This window comes from Chelonia mydas, chromosome 19 (genome assembly GCF_015237465.2).
Source record: "Chelonia mydas isolate rCheMyd1 chromosome 19, rCheMyd1.pri.v2, whole genome shotgun sequence".
In the NCBI taxonomy this organism is placed as follows: Eukaryota; Metazoa; Chordata; order Testudines; family Cheloniidae; genus Chelonia; species Chelonia mydas.
The window spans coordinates 5,536,169-5,555,324 of NC_051259.2; the positions used below are offsets into that span (position 1 = coordinate 5,536,169).

General features: G+C 42.0%; 1 protein-coding gene and 1 long non-coding RNA gene across 6 annotated transcripts in view; one reads left to right on the plus strand and one right to left on the minus strand.

The window, feature by feature from the left end:
• The window catches only part of NFYC (nuclear transcription factor Y subunit gamma), a 58,192-nt gene extending 42,966 nt beyond the window's left edge, over positions 1-15,226 (plus strand). For 4 of the 5 annotated variants that reach the window (XM_037881736.2, XM_037881737.2, XM_043532204.1 and 1 more), the window contains 5 exons: positions 3,212-3,385; positions 5,625-5,783; positions 9,977-10,084; positions 12,940-12,999; positions 14,339-15,226. In XM_037881736.2, the coding sequence (XP_037737664.1) occupies positions 3,212-3,385; positions 5,625-5,783; positions 9,977-10,084; positions 12,940-12,999; positions 14,339-14,458 (621 nt within the window). In that variant the 3' untranslated portion in view covers positions 14,459-15,226. The remainder of the gene's footprint in view (positions 1-3,211; positions 3,386-5,624; positions 5,784-9,976; positions 10,085-12,939; positions 13,000-14,338) is intronic. The other variant, XM_043532206.1, reaches the window with a different exon arrangement.
• LOC122463319 overlaps positions 8,165-19,156 on the minus strand; it is a 29,551-nt gene continuing 18,559 nt past the window's right edge. Inside the window, exon 3 of the long non-coding RNA XR_006286561.1 lies at positions 8,165-10,827. This is a non-coding gene — a long non-coding RNA (uncharacterized LOC122463319). The remainder of the gene's footprint in view (positions 10,828-19,156) is intronic.

The window sequence follows — 19,156 nt, forward strand, 5'->3', positions numbered from 1 at the left end:
TGCCTGTAGGCTGAAGGGCTTGCATTTATTTATTTTTTGCTAAGGCTAAAACTTGTAGTCTATCTCTGCCACAGCTAAGAGTATCTGACAAGTTACTGTTCATTACGTCAGAGAGCTGGGGGAGAAATTGTCACTGTTGCATTGCTGTGGTAATTGAAGTTACATATTTAAAGGAAAAAGTATGACTACGTTCGTGCTGGTGTGTAGAGTACAAACTGCATGCTCAGCTGTCTTGGATAGATCTAGCAGTATAGACAGTGAGGCATGGTTTAGGAGGTGAATCCCCAGGGTATATACCGCCAGGGTGTATATTGTTAGCCATGTAGCATCCTGCTGCCAGACTTTCCCTGCCACAGTGACAGGCTCTGGCAGTGCGGAAAGGCTTCAGCAGCCCCCCACTGCCAGAGCCTATCTCTGCTGTGCCACCCCACTAGAGTCTTTCACTGCAGCATGTAGCTATGTGCATAGTGCCTGTACTCTACAATGCTGCCTTAAGTGTAGACATAGCCGAAGAGGCGGCCTGGTTTAAACAAGACATAACCTGGTTTAAACAAGTTCAGATTTCAATCAGTTTCTGCCTGGAGCACTGTGAAACATTAACCTAGAACGCATGCTTTGAGGTGCAGAGTTGATTTAAATTTTGTTCAAGAGCTCAATTAGGAATTTGAGTGTTGCAGTCCTTGGAATAGGATATCTAAGTAGTTTGCTGTAAAGAAACTACTACAGCTGTCCTCCCCCATGCATGGATTTTTCATGACTGGATCAGGACAGAATTGATTTCAACTGCTGCGTCCTGTTAGTAACAACAAAAAATGGAATATGTTCTAACTTTACAGCTAAAATCCATACACTGGTCACAAAGAGCTTGAGGAAGCCAAGTTAAAATACTCCAGCGAATTTACTCACGAAAGAGGAACTGTAAAACTAAATCAGTGGGGTGTTTTGTCTGCATTACCATTGGGTGGTGCTGACATTACTGTTCACACCAAGATTCAATCTCAGAAGCTTTTTCTTTTCTAGCTACACCAGGCTGTGTAATTTTTTAGTTTTGGTTGGGAAAAGTGTGTGTATGTGTATTTAAGGAGAGGGCTTGATGCTACATTACACTTGCACTTTATAGAGTTTAATCAAATATATATATTATTTAGTGCTGCCTTGACAAGTCCATCTTTATCTCATGTCTCTCACCAGCAGAAGTTGGTCCAATAAAAGATATTACCTCACCCCCACTTGTCTCTCTAATTCTGTCTTTATCCACAGTAAGGGTATTAGATTCAGTAATATTGCATGCTTCCTCCATGTAATTCTTTGCCAGTCTGTATCTCAGCTTTGACCTGAAGGAAATCCACTTCAGTGATGGAAGAAGACAGTTTATTTTCCATGGTCTGTTCAACCTTTCCTCCTGCTTGAAATGGCCAAAAAAGGTGCCACTTAGGGTAAGTCTTCACTACCCGCCAGATCGGTGGGTCGTGATCGATCTATCGGAGATCGATTTATCACGTCTCGTCTAGACATGATAAATCGATCCCCGAATCAACGCCTGTACTCCACCTCGGCAGGAGGAGTAAGCGGAGTCGATGGGGGACGATGTGAGGACGGCCAGGTAAGTCGAACTAAGATGCTTCAACTTTAGCTATGTGGAAGTTGTGTATCTTAATTCGAAACCCCCTCCTCCCTCCCCCCCCCACTCTCCCCCCAGTGTAGCCCAAGCCTTTCTGTCAGTTGTAGCCATGTGATGTGGATGCCTGTTTGTTAGGAACTAGGCTCATTTTACATAGGTCTCTAAGAATCCATCCAGTAGTAACAACTTTCAGTCACTATCACTGTGAGCAGGAATTGAACAGGGAATTTAGAGATGAAAGATTCTGTATGCCATTACTAAGCCCTCAGCCATTCAGACGACATACACTTTGATGTTGTTTCACTTGGGTGTTTTTGTTTTGTTTTATTTGGCATCTCAAGTAGGTGTAATTGATACTAATCTATGGGCAGCCCTTATTTAATATCAGGGAGTCCAACAGGCTTTAGTAATGTGGAATCTGCCATGCTGTAGCATGTGTAAACATCCTACACTCTCAGCTGTGGACTTAAGGTGGCTGGGAGAGGGTTGTTTACTCCTTCTGCCATGGACTGAACATCTGGAGAACCACATTTAATTCTAGGTGTAGGAGCAATCTTTATTTCTAAGGAGCTAAAATGTATGGCTTTTTTTAAAGTGTTAGCTCATTTCTGGCTAGTGTAATATCCAATAATCCTACTTCCGTTCCTGAAATTCCATTAATCAGCATTGTTTCTATACTCCCAAGGCCATGTTTAGATAAACCAGAACAGGAAAAAGCTACAGCATTTCCTTTGCTTGAAACAAAAGGGCCAGAGCAGGATCTTCAGTTGTTTGACAAAAGCTGAGATATCTCAATTGCCAGCAGAAGCAGACAGTGCAAAACTACATCACTTGTCTTATCATTCTAAGGCTATGTCTACACTGCGCACTTTACAGCTGTGCTGCTCCAGCCGTTCCCCTGTAAGGTACGCAGAGTCCCAACAAAGAGAGCTCTTCCACTGACAAAATAAACCACCCCCAATGGGGGTGTCCACACCGGTGCTTTTCGTCGGTAAAACTTTTCTCGGTCAGAGGGGTGGTTTTTTCACGCCCCGACTGAGAAAAGTTTTACAGATGAAAGTGCAGTGTAGACATAGCTTAATTCTGGAATGGTTTGGTTATAAAATCAGATTTTTTTTTTTTAAAGCTTCCAGTGGTTTCACAGCAAGAGGTAGATTGAAGTTTGTGTTCAACATGTAGGGTAAGGAGCAGGCTTTGGTGGCATACAATGCTTTTGTATATCTCGTCATGGTGCACTTCCAATTAGCACTGTGCAAAGATAACAAGCCTTGCTGGAATTTACTGCCAAGCACTGTAATTGCAAGGGTTTTAATTATGATAATTGTTTGCTCGTTTGCTTTTCATGATGACATGGGTGATCACGTTGTACCTTAGAAATTTGAAATGCTTTGATTTGTGTAGGTCAGTAAAAGTCTGTGGAAACCCATTATTTTCATTCTGATTTATCTTAAGGGCAGTTTGAATTTACTTTCCTTTGGCTTAAACTGTTTAGAACCTAGCATTAAAGAATCCATTGTACTGAGCATTGTTTACGGAAGTGGATTTCAGCCAGAATGCAGAGTCTGGTTTTTTTCCCCTCCTGTATTCTAGGAAGAGGTGCGCCAGGCTGTGACGCCTGCTGAGCCTGTCCAGTACTATTTCACGCTTGCCCAGCAGCCTGCCGCAGTACAGGTACAGGGGCAACAGCAAGGACAACAGACCACCACATCCACTACTACCATCCAGCCAGGACAGATCATCATCGCTCAGCCTCAGCAAGGACAGGTCAGTGCACAGGCAGAGCATGGGGGCTTACGGTTCTACATAGCCAGCCAAGTCCTAGCTGTACCCTGGATATGAAAAGCCACATCTGGATGTTCCCAATAATAACTAGTTTTACCTTAGCACTTAGGAGCCCTAGTCGTGGACCAGGACCCCATTGTGCTAGGTGCTGTACAAACACAGAACAGAAAGGTGGTCCCTGCGCCAAAGAACCTACAATCTAAGTATAAGTCGAGGTGACAGGTGGATATAGATGGGGATGCAAATATATAACAAGACAATATGGTCAGCATGACAGGCTGTGGTCTCGGCACACCAGCAGTGTAACTGGTGCCAAGTTTTTTGTAGGCCTCACAGAACAGGAGAGTTTTGAAGGAGGATAACGAGGTAGCTTTGCACAGGGAGCTCCTCCTAAGTATCAGGGGCGGAAGAGGAAAAAAGCACATAGATGCTTGTTTGAAAACTTAACAAGTGGGCAGTTGCTGTATTTACCTTACCATGAACACTTCGAAGGAGGGAAAAACTTAATGTCTTCCTGGTGATTTGCTAGAAAGGTTTTTGCTGCACTAAGTAAATTGGTTTTGCAACTTATATAACAGTGTTTAAATTAATTTCAGTGTCATTATGTAACTGTTTTGAAAGAGACCAAGAGGACTATTGACAGAAGGTTTCCATCTCATTTGAAATGGCATTTTTTTCCATAGAGTATGGAGATGGAGAGGGACCTATTTGGTCATTTAATCATCCACTTGTCAATGCAGGATTTTACCCTAATAGTTAATGACTGCACATTGCCTGGTGTACCTTCTGTGTGGACTTATAAGCACTTGACATTAGATCTGTATACATGGGCTTTATTTGTATGAGGCTATGCCTCTTAGGTCTTAAAGTAAGTGGCTTATTTTATTTGATTAGCTGAACAGTTTTAGGTGTTGTATAATTTGGGGTGGACGGTTGTGTTCTCCTTGTCTATCCAGTCTCCACTCAACCAAAGCTCCTAATCTAGTAGCATCCTTCTTCTCTCCCTTATCCAAAATGTTTGAGGAAATTAAATTTTTGATGTGTCTGAAAGGCTTTGGGGAAAACAGCATTGATACTATGCACTGGGATGTTGGTAACCTCTTCTGATGTCATAACTCCATGTTGCGTAGCACCTTGACATCTCCCCTGCTGTCTGTAAAATGCTTAAAAGAATAAGGAACTATATGGATTGCAACTAACGTACTTTGTTAAAATACTGAATTGCACAGGCCTACCTACAAGGGAAGTGATGTCCCTGTATTTTCAAAAGCAAATGTATGACTTGTTGATTCATGGGACTAAATTGGACCATTATTCTGAAGTGAGTGATGGCAGCTGCATGACAGAAGTGAAGCTGTAGTGCATTTTTGTTCTTCTATGGATGCTGTTAGCTATATAAATCTTACAGTCTGTACTGGCTTTTTTCTTATCCTTGTTTCTCTCACATTGAAGCTGGAAAAGAATGTTGTTCTAAAAGTACCATCAGTATAGTATACACGGCATAGTACGGGCATTTTAAGAGATAGCATGGAGCCTGCCTCAGGAACCTTACTTTTCCAGACAGTTTTTTGTTCTTATGTTTGCAGACATTTAATATTGCTGTGTTTCTAGTGGTGTATAGGTGCCATAGTGGCTCTTTTTTTGTTCACTTCTTTGCAAGAGCCCCTTTCATAGAGGAAGGATTGTCCAGTGGTTAGGGCGTTAACCTAGAACACATGAGACCTCTTTTCAAATCCCTGTTCAGCTGCAGACTTCCTGCATGACCTTGAGCAAGTCACTTAGCCTCTCTCTGCTTCAGTTCCCCATCTGTAAAATGGGGAGAATATTATTTCCCTTCCTCATGGGTGTTGAGGATAAATACATTAGATTGTGCGGTGCTCAGATGCTGTGGTAGTAGGGCCAGTTAAGTATGTAAGATAGATAGATCTCTGATGGCAAAAATGCACATGAACTTATGTAAATAAGTTCATCTTGTTTAAAACTGAACAATAAAGATTTTGTTGAAAACTAAAATTAACTCTTATCTATTTCTTGGTGGCAGTAGACTTAGAATCATGAGAATATGCTTTTCCAGGTTGTCACAATGCTGAAGTAGGTAGAGTTAGAAATATCAAGCTGAAAGCAGGTCTGTAAAGAGCCTCTGGTTACTGGCTGTAAATCTCTGAGATTCTACTTACTTTCAGACAAATCAATCTGTGCTCCTTTTTGTGTTTGAATTCAGACCACCCCAGTGACGATGCAGGTTGGGGAGGGTCAGCAGGTACAGATCGTCCAGGCACAGCCACAAGGACAAACGCAGCAGGCTCAGAGTGGAACTGGGCAGACCATGCAAGTTATGCAGCAGATAATCACCAACACAGGAGAAATCCAGCAAATTCCGGTAAGGCTCCACCAGGAGGAATGTGTAACGCTTTCATGGTCTTGTATCAAACTGTTACATCAGCCCTTTCTCATAAGAACATATATATACACACACCACTGCCTGGTGTTACCAGACCTCTGGTATGTGGCACACTGAGTGCTTATAACTCAGTTAAGAATTTTGTCTTGGGAGAAAAAATAATTAGGTATGCTTAGGAAACTGTTAATATAACTCTTATTGCCTAAACCTTAGGTCTTTTACTACCTATACTTCAGCAAAGAGTGTTATTTCAATTCTGTTTGAGTCTGATTCTGCAACCTTAAGCAAGTCACTTAGTATCTCTGTGTCCGTTTGGCATCTGTGAAATAGGTGTAGTAATAATTTCTTATTTTAGAAAGCATTTTTATGAAACACTTTGAGATGGCTGGAGGAAAGGCTCTACAGAAGCAGAAAACATTTACTTTAATTATTATTAGGCTTCCCCATCACGATGCATACTTCCATATAGCTATCCATCAAGTACTTGATACTCTGAGATCCCAGCCTTTACCAAATAGGGGGTTCAGCCCTTCTCCGTGGCATTGAGAGTAATGCTTAGCAAGTAGTGGGTAGTGCATTTTGAGGAAGCATGGAATCCACATCTGTCTGTACTTATACAATTGGCTGATCAGAGGCAGGACCCCACAGGAGACTGTAACAGGCTTTTCCCTGTACCGTCAACTGGGACTCCTTGTGAGCTATAGGAAATAATCTCTCACATCATCATGAATGATAGAATCCATAAGTGCCATGATCAACTCCTGATTGTCCAGAGCCTACCTGCCAGAGGACAGATTCAGATTTTTTCAGTTGCTGGAAAACAACCTGAAATCAAACCCAGCGACAATGGGATGTACTGGTAGCCACATGTGGGTATGTACATACAAGATACTGCTTGCCAGACTTCACTTTTGGTCCTTAAGCTACAGCTGAGGCCTGCATACTCCCCCTCCAGACACCACATGAACAGAAGAGTCACAGTCCTCCCTCAAGAACTGTAAGAGTTCTTGTGGTGGCTAGACCCAGTGAACACACAGAAAGGGAAGGAGTACTTGTGGCACCTTAGAGAGTGTGAGCTACAGCTCACTTCATCGGATGCTCAAATAAATTTTAGTCTCTACGGTGCCACAAGTACTCCTTTTCTTTTTGCAAATACAGACTAACACGGCTGCTACTCTGATACAGAAAGGGGGTTCCATTCTCTCTCCTTTCCAGTTAAGGACCTGACTTCCACATGGGATTTCAACATCGTCTTCCTAAAACTGATGGAACCTGCCTCTTTGAGCCACTGTCAGAGTGCTCAGTACACCACCTAACCATCAGGACAGTCTTTCTGGTGGCCATCAGCTCATCAGAGAGTCACCAAGCTCTCGTGGCCAGATTGCCTAACTTCTTTCCATAGGTCATGATACTGTTGAGACCATACCCCAAGTTCATTCTTGAGGTGGTCTGAGACTTCCACCTAAACCAATTGATCACTTCGCCAGTCTTCTTCCTGAAGCTGCACTTGACACCAGGAGAAAAGAAGTTACATATTTTGGATGTGTCCAGAGCTTTGCTCTATTACCTTAACAGAACCAAATCTTTCTGGCTGCATCCCTGCCTCTTTGTGGCCATTTCTGGCCCATCTAAAGGCCAAGCCATCTCATCTCAAAGAATCTCCAAGAGGATCACATAGTGCAGTTCCACCAGCTATCAGATGGCTGGCAAGCCTCTTCCGCCAAACATCAAGACACAGCCCACCAGGGCCCAGGCAGCATCTTCTGTTTGCTTCAGAAATGTTCCAGACTCAGGTCTGCAAGGTAGAGCAACCCAATGACTTTTGTCAAATGTTATGCCCTTGACATGGTAGCCAGGTCAGATGCTGATTTTGGAAGAGCAGTACTGCAGTCGCTGTTTGACTGGCACTGCCAAAATCCCACTCTTTCCTTCCAGGGAGGATACTGTTTGCTAATCACCTACAGAGTGATCCACATTAACCATTCTCCCTCCTTTGAGTATGTGTCACTCTACAGTAACTGTGGTTGTGGATCCCATGCCCTGCCCTCCATCCCTGCATTTGAGTCCACAGAAATGTGCACTTTGACCTCTGAGGAAACTGAGGGATTGTCATGGTGCCCTCCCATTTCTACCCTCACATAGGAGCATGAGGGAAGATAGGGTATATGCATGGCCCTAACAAACATTGCTAGTCCAAAGAACTGTCTTATGCACATGAGGCTCCTGCACACCTTCTAGGGGATCCACACTGACTTGAAGAACCAGTTATTGTAGAGAGAGACCCGTTCTATATTTCAGATAGATAATGGATCAGGCCACAGTGTTGGAATACAAAGTACAGCAACAAATGCACTCTCTTCAGAGGGTTTTTAATAGAGCATTAGTCTATGCTGCCATCAGCACTGTTATCATTCTATCCTCTTCCACTTTCACTATGCTGCTTTCCTGGAGCTCTCTCCTATCTTGTTGGTCGCATCATCAGTATCTCCCTTTAATGGCTCCTCAAGTCCAGGGCTCCACTGAAAGTCTTTCTGTCTCTCACTGCGCATGCACAAAAACTTAAATTTCTGATATAAGGTGTCATAAAACTGGTAGTGCCCACTGTAATTAAAAGCTTGATATCGGACTGTTCCTTATAACCCCACTGGCTTGCACCTGCTTATAACATCTGAAAATGTTTTTCTGGCTATAATTTTCCATCATGGATCTCAGCTCATATGTTGTCTTGTGTTTTTATTTATTTTTTTCTTAAACTTTGAGCAAAGGTGGGAGATGTACATTTTGGATAAATGTACATGTTTTGCTCACGTCTCAAAAGTAGCTGAATTTACAATTTGAAATTTTCACATTAGCTAGATGTCAGTGAGCACTAGACCTTTTTTGGTCTCTGCAGAACCAAAAATAAGTGTTTTATAAGCATTTCAAATCTGTTTCACCCATTAAATTAGTATTGTGGTTAAAAATTGAAGTGGGAAGCCTCTTCTCTGCAGGCAAATTTTAACGCAGAAATAGATTGTGTATTGAAATGTTTGTGCTCAGATGGAGGTTACACTCATAACTACGGCAGAGGCTATTGCTTCAAGAGCAATATTGGGGCTTCTGGACACAACTGGTGAAGTCAGCAGAGTTTGTGTAAACTGCAAGCCCAATAATTTCTGTTCCAAGAGCTTCCAAGCGTCACTGGTGAAGTAAAAGTGGTTTTATGCTCTTTACTTGTAATGGCTCTTGATTCCCCCCCCCCTTTAAAAGTAAATTAAAATGAAAGCTGCATATAACAATTTAACCTTCAGATTCTGAATTAAATGTTCAAAAGTAGGTTAATGGGAAAAGTTGCAGTTCTGGTAGTAACATTAATTCAGCCGTGTTCCATGTTTTGCTTTGTTTGTGTTGCTTTTCAAATGTTTGTTTATATAGTTAAAAATGCAGAATATGTAAGAGAGCAGGACTAATGTTACTGTGATAACTTTTTCCTGACTTGTCAACATTTAAACTTCTAACCTTGTGTTATATTAAACTGAAGTTTTGTATTTTAATATAAAGCACAAAACATTGGCATGATAATATTACAGCCTTTGTTGTGTCAGGACTGAAGTACCCTGGCAGAATTGTGTTGGAAGCCTTTGCAGTATTCCTGGTTCTAGCCAGTGCTGTCATTCCCTCATTTTTAAGAAGGTGAAAAGTTACCAAACATCTAAAGGAAAATGATGGGAAGAATGTAATAGGAATGTCACTATTTGCAGCTTGCTCACTGGTAAAGTAGTTTTCTTATTTGTACGAATGACTTTAAAGACTTAAAGTTACAGAGAATCTGCCATTTACTCTAGTTTAAGAAGAACTAATCTGATCACTCTTCATATTTGCAAAGGAAAAATAAGGGCTCTCTAACACTTGATTAAAACCTTCAGTGTGCTACTTTCTAAATGCTTTCCCGTTGCAGAAAGAGAGATGCTAAGGTGGCTCTTTCAAGTTTTAGTTAAGAATTTGCAGTGGTAAAGTGTTTCTCTTATTTTCTTTGACAGAATCCATGTAACTATTAATTTCAGCACTGCATCTGTTCAATCCTCCAAGTATCATCTGTTACTCTGGTTTCTGTTTTGGAAACAAGAAGGCAAGTTTGTGTTTCATACTATACAGTCCACTGTCTTATTTTTCTTTCTCTACCTTGTTTCTAGGTTCAACTGAATGCTGGCCAACTGCAGTATATCCGCTTAGCTCAGCCGGTATCAGGCACCCAGGTAGTCCAGGGACAGATCCAGACGCTTGCAGCCAACGCACAGCAGGTATGTACGGTAATACCAAAAACTTGTCATTAACTATTAAACTGTTCTTCCTATGAGTTGAGATTCCAATTTCTGGCATTTCTGATTTTTCTGCTTTACTGCATACATAAAAAATAAATAAAAATAAAACAAAACAACACAGTGGAAGTCTGGAGTAACCATCTCATTCATGTAAATATGGGTAGTGGTGTAAATGTTCACAGCACTTGTACAAGGCCTATGGTGAAGCCCAGCCACTACTCATTTAATGCCATAAGACACAAACAGTTCAGGCCTTGTGGAAAGATCACCAGTATAAGGAGGATTCATGAAAAAAGTGGGCTTGAAAGAAGAGGGCACATGACTGGCAAGCTGTGTGGGTATAGGGCAAATGAGAGAAGGCACAAAGCAGAGAGTGAAAGACACGAGTGTGATCCCTTATTGTCCTTTGGAGCAATCTTAATGTTAGAAGCACATCTCTTGCATTGAAAGTCCATTAACATCAGTGCTGCAGGCTCAGGCTCTTAGCAGAGAGACTCTTCATCCCTGAGGGTGGGTGAGTATGCGCTCCTAAGCAGATAGTGCTCCTTTGTGCAGATATGGGAGAAGTGGCAGATCATTCAGGAATGGCTCTTACATTTTTCAAAATGTAAGCTCCTTGATTTTTTTCCCAGTGCACTCCAAATGATCAAGTGTCTCTTCCTAGGACAGCATATAGTTGTCATAAGACATGATGTTTTATCTTCTCACCCTCGCCCAGTCACCTGTAATCACAAGAAATAAAACTAATCATGTTAGTGAAAAATTAAGATAGCTACCCTGCTTCATTACCCTCTAGATAGCCACTGAATGCATCTGATGAAGTGAGTTGTTGCTCACAGAAGCTTATGCTCAAATAAATTTGTTAGTCTCTAAGGTGCCACAAGTACTCCTTTTCTTTTTGCGAATACAGACTAACACGGCTGCTACTCTGAAACCTCTAGATACAATTAGCTTCCTAATGATCCCATTTTCTGATCCCACACCCTTCCTTTCTTCTACCTATCCCTATGTTTTCTTCTTAAAAACTCTGAAGCAGGACATATTGCCTTTTCCTGCATTGCAAAATACCATGCACTTCTCAGATGCCACATAAACCAATCCGTTTTAATGCTGTGTAGAAGAAGAGAAATCTGAGTATATCTCCACAAGGAGTGTGAGCTGAAGGAGCAAAAGGGTACCAGATGGCTCCCCTCAATTCATTCTCTCTTCCTTTTTGCTTTAAGGGCAGAATCTACCTGACACAAATGCATGTGCTTATTTGTAACAGCGTCAGAGTTAGGATTCAAGTTTCAATCTTAAAAGATTTAGGCTTTGTCTACGCTAGCACTTTTGTCGGTATAACTTAAGTCGCTCGGGTGTGAAAACCCCACACACACACACACACCCCCCCGAGCGACATGAGTTACACCGACGGAAAGAGCCAGTGTGGACTCTGCAAGACGCTCTCTCGCCGACATAGCTACTGCCGCTCATTGGGGGTGGTTTAAGTATGTCAACAGGAAAGCTCGGTGTAAGGTCTCTAGTGTAGACATAGCCTTAGCTTGGAAAAAGAAAAGGAGTACTTGTGGCACCTTAGAGACTAACCAATTTATTTGAGCATAAGCTTTCGTGAGCTACAGCTCACTTCGTCGGATGCATTCAGTGAGCTGTAGCTCACGAAAGCTTATGCTCAAATAAATTGGTTAGTCTGTAAGGTGCCACAAGTACTCCTTTTTCTTTTTGCGAATACAGACTAACACGGCTGTTACTCTGAAACCTTAGTTTGGAGATACACTCAAAGAAAGCTCTTTAAATATCAAAAACTCACATAAAGGGAAGCAACTTGAAGTCGACCAACTTAACATGAGTACATGACAGAGTTTTCAACTGGCTAGCCAGATTAGGGTTCAGTAGATGTGTGTTTCATTATGTTACCTCCAAAACTTTCAAGCATGTCCATTTTGTGCATGTTAAATGGATAGTTGGCCTCGTGCATTGGACATAAGAAGTCTCCAGTCATACCAGAAATCTCTGTTTTTGTTACGTAAGATGCCTCTTGGAACTCCTGAAAACTTTTACCACTTTTTAAATGAGGCACTTTTGCAACTCAGTCATTGATTTGGTTATCAGCCTGCACTGGTTGTGGGGTAGAGCTTAATGCTTCCCACACTTCATCTATTCTGCTCTTCTCTTCCTTCTATTCCTTTTGACTAGGAGGATAGGGCAGTAACTCCTCAGAGCTAGAACTGCTCCAGAGATAGGGCAATAAGATTTTCAATGAGAGGAGCACAGCTCAGATCAACACAACTGCTAAGATGCTTCATATTCTTGTTAGACAACTGTAGCTAAACATAATTTTATCCCCCTTCAAAAATTGAAAAAACGGCTCATCTTCCTGTCTGTAAACTGTGTCCATATTCTGCTTATGAAAGTAAGAGGGGGCTGCTTTGCATTGCTTTTTAATTATTGAATCCAACAATGCCCTTTGTTCTCAACTAGCATTCATTGCCATCCTACTTTGTGTGTAGTTTCAGATATTTTTTGTTTAAAATTGACATTTCTGTGAGCTTGTACGGGAGACAAATTTAGCGCAGAAGTAAATACCAAGAGATGGGACTTGTGGGTTCTGTTCCCAGCTCTGCCACCGACTCACTGATATGACTCTAGGCAAGGACCTTAATCTGTCTTGCTTTACCACACAGGGATGTTGTGAGGCTTAATTTAAAAAAAAAAAAAAAAAAAAATCTGTAAAGTGCTTGGCGATCCACCAGTGGGAGGGTAAAATATTGTTAATTTATTGTTGACCCAGCAGGAATGTTCCCTCACTGATCACCCGTGTCATTTCTTTATTGTAGATTACACAAACAGAAGTCCAGCAAGGACAGCAGCAGTTCAGCCAGTTCACAGATGGACAGGTACCTATCTCAGAACTCATGATGATTGACTGATCACTAGGGAGACAGCGTCCATGAAGTCAGAGCTAAGAAAGCTCTCGGTCGTTAGTACTAGGTGTCTAACAAGAAGTGGGACAGTGAGATTAGAAAGTCACTTCCACTCCCAAAATGGACCTAGCAACCAGGATTCATGAGAACTGTGACAAACTTGTAGTTTATGTGAAGTCCTTGTATTATCTTGCTATATTTGCTCCAAATTAACCCAGCTCTTTGCGAATATGGCAAATCAGCTATTTAACTTTTTCCCTATCAATCTCATCCCAGGTGCTACTAGAAATAAGATGATGTGTCTTATTAAGATAGCATCCTAGGAAACGTTTAAGCCAGTAAACAAGGATAGATACTTGGTGTGTAACCTCTCAGTGTGTCACTAGAAAGCTTTTTGAACAACTTGGGGAGGTGTATTCTCAATTTGTCTGTGTGAAGGGAGTGTTTAATGATAGTTTAGCACGCTCATTGTATTCATTTGTCATAAATGCTGCATATGAAGTAGATGGAATCATTTCTTTAAGTACTTTGAATGGACACATCAGACTGGATCCAGTTAGGTGTAGATTTGCCACAAATAAACTTTATAATACAATTTGTTGAAGATAGGGCTAATATGAAATGCAGCCTGGTAAAACTTCAAGGTGTAGACTACTAGAAAATAGAAATCACTACTAAATTGATATTGAGCAAACTGGGAGTAAATGTATAAATAAGCAATTCAAGATATAAACCAGATTGCAGGAAAGGCTCAATAAATCAAACTGAGCCATAAGCTGGGGAAGTGTGTTGGAGGACACTGTCTCTCTCTATTCAAACAAGTTGTGAAAGTCGTATCCAGTGCGAGAACAAAAGTTAGTTCTGTCTGCTTGAAATATGTAATAGGATTTCAAGTCTAAGTGGTTGAGCACTAATTGAATTTATCATGCAGAGTGCCAAATGAAGGTGATTAGAAGTAACCTGACAAACTGACTCTGATACTTATCAAAGGTTAAATCACCAGTAGGGGCTTTTTCAGTCCTAATCTGTTCAGGAATCAAACTCTCATAACATTATACATATAAAACAAAGTCTGTCAAAGTCCAACCGGGCATCAGAAATGCATAAAATTACTTCATTATACTGTCACATTTTGGTATTTAAGGCCTAGAGTAATGCATGCTCCAACTTTTTGAGCACATTTTACTTGCTTTGTGTGTTGATTTAAACCATTGGTCAAATCTGAGGGCTACACGGCTGCATGCTCCTAAGAGTTGAACATCTCGCTGACACTTGATTACCTTTTTTCCCACCCCCTTTCAACCTCTTCCAGCAACTCTATCAGATTCAGCAAGTGACCATGCCTGCAGGTCAGGACATCACACAGCCCATGTTTATTCAGTCCACCAATCAGACTTCTGATGGACAAGCTCCTCAGGTTGCCGGGGACTGAATGAGCCCACTGTAGTGAGTATTCTGTCAGCATGGAAATTGACACATACCAGCTTGACTTTTGCCATTCCGACCGGCTCTGATGAAGACGTCTCCCTCTGTGTAGCTGTACTTGATATGAAGCCTATAGTAGGCTCTGATCTCTGGTGCCTCTGGCGGGCATGAGCACATATCCAACAGAAACGGACAGGGAGGCAATGTTTTTTTTTTTTTTTTTTTTTCAGAAATCAGTATGTCGACATCCTTAGCTGCTTGTTTATCTTGATAAAACTGAAAATAATTAAACAAAATGGAAATCTATAGCAGCTTATTAAATGTTGTAGAACATTTTTCTTTGGTCAAATTTGTAAAAAGGTCCTGCATCTTGTTTCTCATAACAGCGTTATTCGCAGTATTCTGTTTGTATTCTACTCTGAATAGAGCTAGACTAAGGTATCTCAGCTTGGTAGTTCAGTAGGGGTGTATGCGTGTGTGTGTGCGCGCGCGCACGTGTGCACCTGAGTGTACTGGGAGATTTTCCTCCCCACCCCCCCTCTGTTTTTGGTAAGCCTGGGCATTGGATAGTTGCAGCTTCTGGGGGAATAAAATATTCCTTGCGTTACAATGAACATCTCGTCTAAGGACAGTAGAGGCTCTAACTTGTCCCAGTCTATTCCAGAAACACGAAAGGAAATCTGGAAGAAAAAAAAAGTTGTTAACCATTGTGCTAGTCTCAGTCAATGCATGTATTATAAGCTGCATGAAATGCAATAAATTTCTTTTTAGATAATCTACATGTCTTTTACTGGCTTCAGAGTAGCAGCCGTGTTAGTCTGTATTCGCAAAAAGAACAGGCTTGTGGCACCTTAGAGACTAACAAATGTATTTGAGCATAAGCTTTCGTGAGCTACAGCTCACTTCGTCGGATGCATTCAGTGGAAAATACAGTGGGGAGATTTATATACACAGAGAACATGGAACAATGGGTGTTATCATACACACTGTAAGGAGAGTGATCACTTAAGATGAGCTAATACCAGCTGGCGGGGAGAGGGGGGAGAAAACCTTTTGTAGTGATAATCAAGGTGGGCCATTTCCAGCAGTTGACAAGAACGTCTGAGGAACAGTGGGGGGGGGAATAAACATGGGGAAATAGTTTTACTTTGTGTAATGACCTATCCACTCCCAGTCTCTATTCAAGCCTAAATTAATTGTATCGAGTTTGCAAATTAATTCCAATTCAGCAGTCTCTCATTGGAGTCTGTTTTTGAAGTCTTTTTGTTGTAATACTGAGACTTTTAGGTCTGTAATCGAGTGACTAGAGAGATTGAAGTGTTCTCCGACTGGTTTATGAATGTTATAATTCTTGACATCTGATTTGTGTCCATTTATTCTTTTACGTAGAGACTGTCCAGTTTGACCAATGTACATGGCAGAGGGGCATTGCTGGCACATGATGGCATATATCACATCAGTGTCTGAGCATATGTATGAGTACCAAAAGTAACCAGCACAAACCCAACAAGGTGATAGTCTCCTACTGAAGCTCTTAAGGGCAGGTCCTGTAAAAATGTTACAAAATGCCATGAGAAATGAAACTGCAGGAAAAGGGATTCAGTGGGTGGGGAGGGCCAGATGGGGTCTTGCTTCCTGGAGGCGTGGTTCAAATGTGAGACATAACTGATGAGACTCTACTTCTGTATCCTGCCTTTCACATCAAAAGAGCACCACACACTCCTTAAACTAGAACACAAACTAAATACTGTGATCATATCATCCACCACTGAAATGCAGCAGTTCCTGGGTAGAACACAGCTATTTAACTATGCATAGCAACACTGCATGACAGTTCAGTACAAGAGGTTAGGAATGCCCTTTGTCCAATAGAAACTACGGGGCGGGTGGGTCTTAGGGAGACAGATGTAATTGTCTGAGTTTGAATTCAGCTAGAAGCTCCATTTTTATGAAATACATCTTATGCTCAAATGTGGTCAGGACTTCTGTTTATATCTTGTCCAAAAGATGAACGCAATTTTGATTATCCCAACCAGGTCCCTTGTTAGATGTCGACACATCTAACAGCATGATACAACTGGCAGACTCTGCTCAGGAGTGGCCTCAGGTTGGTGTGAGGTGCCTGAGCAGAGCAGTGTGAAGGACTCTCTCTCTTGCATTGTCTGGCTATAGCTCATTGTTAAATTTCTTATTTTTAAAAGCATCAAATTCACCCAGTTTTTAAAATGAGAACTGTGGCTAAAACTGTGCTCAGCAGGTAATCTGAGCCATTTAGGTGATAGAACACTTGGGTTGTAATGGACTGTGGCCAATTATAATTCAATAACATCAGTGAGACCATCTGTTTCTTCCTCACAATCTCAAACTCAGCTGTGCAGCGAGCAGAGTTAGCAAGTAGAACTTCGAGTAGGCATCTGCCTTCAGGCATAGCCCTGGACGTATGGGAATTTCAGAGATAACTGCCTCCAAAGAAAGAAAATTCCAGTTGTTTCAATGCTTGACTGCTACAAATTAATAGACGTGAAGACCGATCTGATCTGACCTAGAGAGTCAGAGGAGATTTGTTGCATGTCCAAACCTTCTGGGCCTTATGAACCAGGACTTTCCTCTGCTTAAGTCTAAATGTGTAGAAAATTAAACATTTGGGGGCTGAGGCCTTCCTTAAAATTGGTGCTTTTATTGTAACCTGTCACAGCTTTCTCAGTTGAAGCATGACTTGGACGAGTGTTCTTGATTGAAGAATCCAGGGTCAATTTTAGCTGTCTTAAAAATTTGCCTTTGTTAGAAGAACCACCTGAAAATAGGTGGGAGAAAATAATTCCACACATACTCTTGTTTGAGCTAAACAAATGCTTCATGTCCAAAGTCTGGCCACTAGAGGGCACCACACAACGGTGTACATTTTGCATGGGTCTGTGTCTCACTTAAGGAGATGTAGAAGTATTGGAAGTTAACCTGGGACGTGTGTCTGTGGCTGCACTGTGCTCCATATCATTACACAGATGGACTTCATTCCGCAAGTATGTGGCTGGCGGTTCTGTCTGTACTCAACAGATGACACATCAGAGGGTTCCTCCTCCCTTCTCACTCCCTCACTGGCCACATGTCAGGTGTGTTCTTCATGCAACAATCTTTGCACCAAGAAAGCTGCTGGCAATTGATAACATCCTGGTTAACTTGGTGACCATGAGCAACTGACCCAGGCAGAATTGCTGTTTCAGACCTGGCCATTGTAAGCCCAGCTGAGCATGAAAGTGAAAGGTTTGGGGGGGTGGCAAAAAGAAGTTACTTGCTTCATAAGCAGCTCAGTTGGCAAAAGAAAGGAGCAGCATTTAATTTATGCCTAAGGGGATGCCAAGCAGCACAGCTGGAGAATTAGTGTGTAATTAAGGGTACTTCAGCACAGCACTTCAGGTCAAACCACTTCTGTGCGAGGAAATGGTGCTTGGCTGAAGTGTCCCAGCACCTTGTAAAAGTTAAGAGCTGACTCAAGGGGTAGAGTTTACTGGGTTTTTCAGAAGGCTTTTGAGAAGGCCTCTTAAAACCAATAAAGGACAACAATGATTGGGGTAAATAGCACAGTCTGAGCCTGGATTAAAGAGATTTAAATGAAGGAAACAAGCTTATTGAAGTGGAGGACCATGAATACTGAGGTCCCCCATTCTTAATACAGGGAGTTGGGATTTTCAGAGGCACTCGGCATTGTCCTAACTCTGCTCCCGTTGAAGTCAATGATCTGAGCTAGGTCAACGCTGAGGGCTACTGATCTCTCCCCTTTAATGACTTGAGCAGTGGAGAGCCAGTTCTGAAGTTCAGCTGCAACACCCAACTCTCTTGGGCAGCACAAGCTTAGGAAGTTTGAGATTCCAGGCAAATGACATTGCCTGGGGGGTGGGGAGGATTAAGAAAGCACAATGGCAATGAAATTGCACTGAGAGAAACCTAAGGAAACGTATGCTACCAGAAATAATCTCTGCACTGTGAACGGCAGCATCCTCTGGGGAAAGATGTCGGACTCCTCCCGGACAGCTCAGTGAAAATGTTACCCCATTGCACAATAGCCGTTATGAACTCAAATGGAAGAAAAAAAGGGTGCTTTAGAAATTGCATAGTGATAAGTCGTGCTTAGAACTTGTGCCTGAAAAACCTCATCCCACCTGCAAAAATACACATCAACAGTAACCCCAACAAGGGCAACTTTAAAGCCGTGACAAGGTGAAGTTTGGGTAAAGCCAGAGGTGGCAAAGGGTGAGATTATCTAGGAGAGTTAGAGGAGACTTGAAAACGGCTGGCTTCCCTCAACCTTACGAGAAAACGAGGGACTGCTCCCGTCAATGGAAGGGTGGTATGTTTAGCGCCCATCGGAGGAAACACCCCTCTACTCAGCCCACGCGTGGAATTAGCTGCTTCAGGAGGTCGTTAGGACACAGCCTGCCTGGATTTCATCCAACACTGGGTAATTGGAAATCCCTTTTGGTAGCGCTGCGAAGCAAGACAATAAGCTCAATACAGGAGGACCTGCATGAAGGTCTCTGGCCTGGGCTATACAGGAGATCAGACTAGATCAGTGGTTCTCAACCAGGGATACGCATACCCCGGGGGTACGCAGAAGTCTTCCAGGGGGTACATCAACTCATCTAGATATTTGCCTAGTTTTACAACAGGCCACATAAAAAGCACTAGCGAAGTCAGTACAAATTAAATT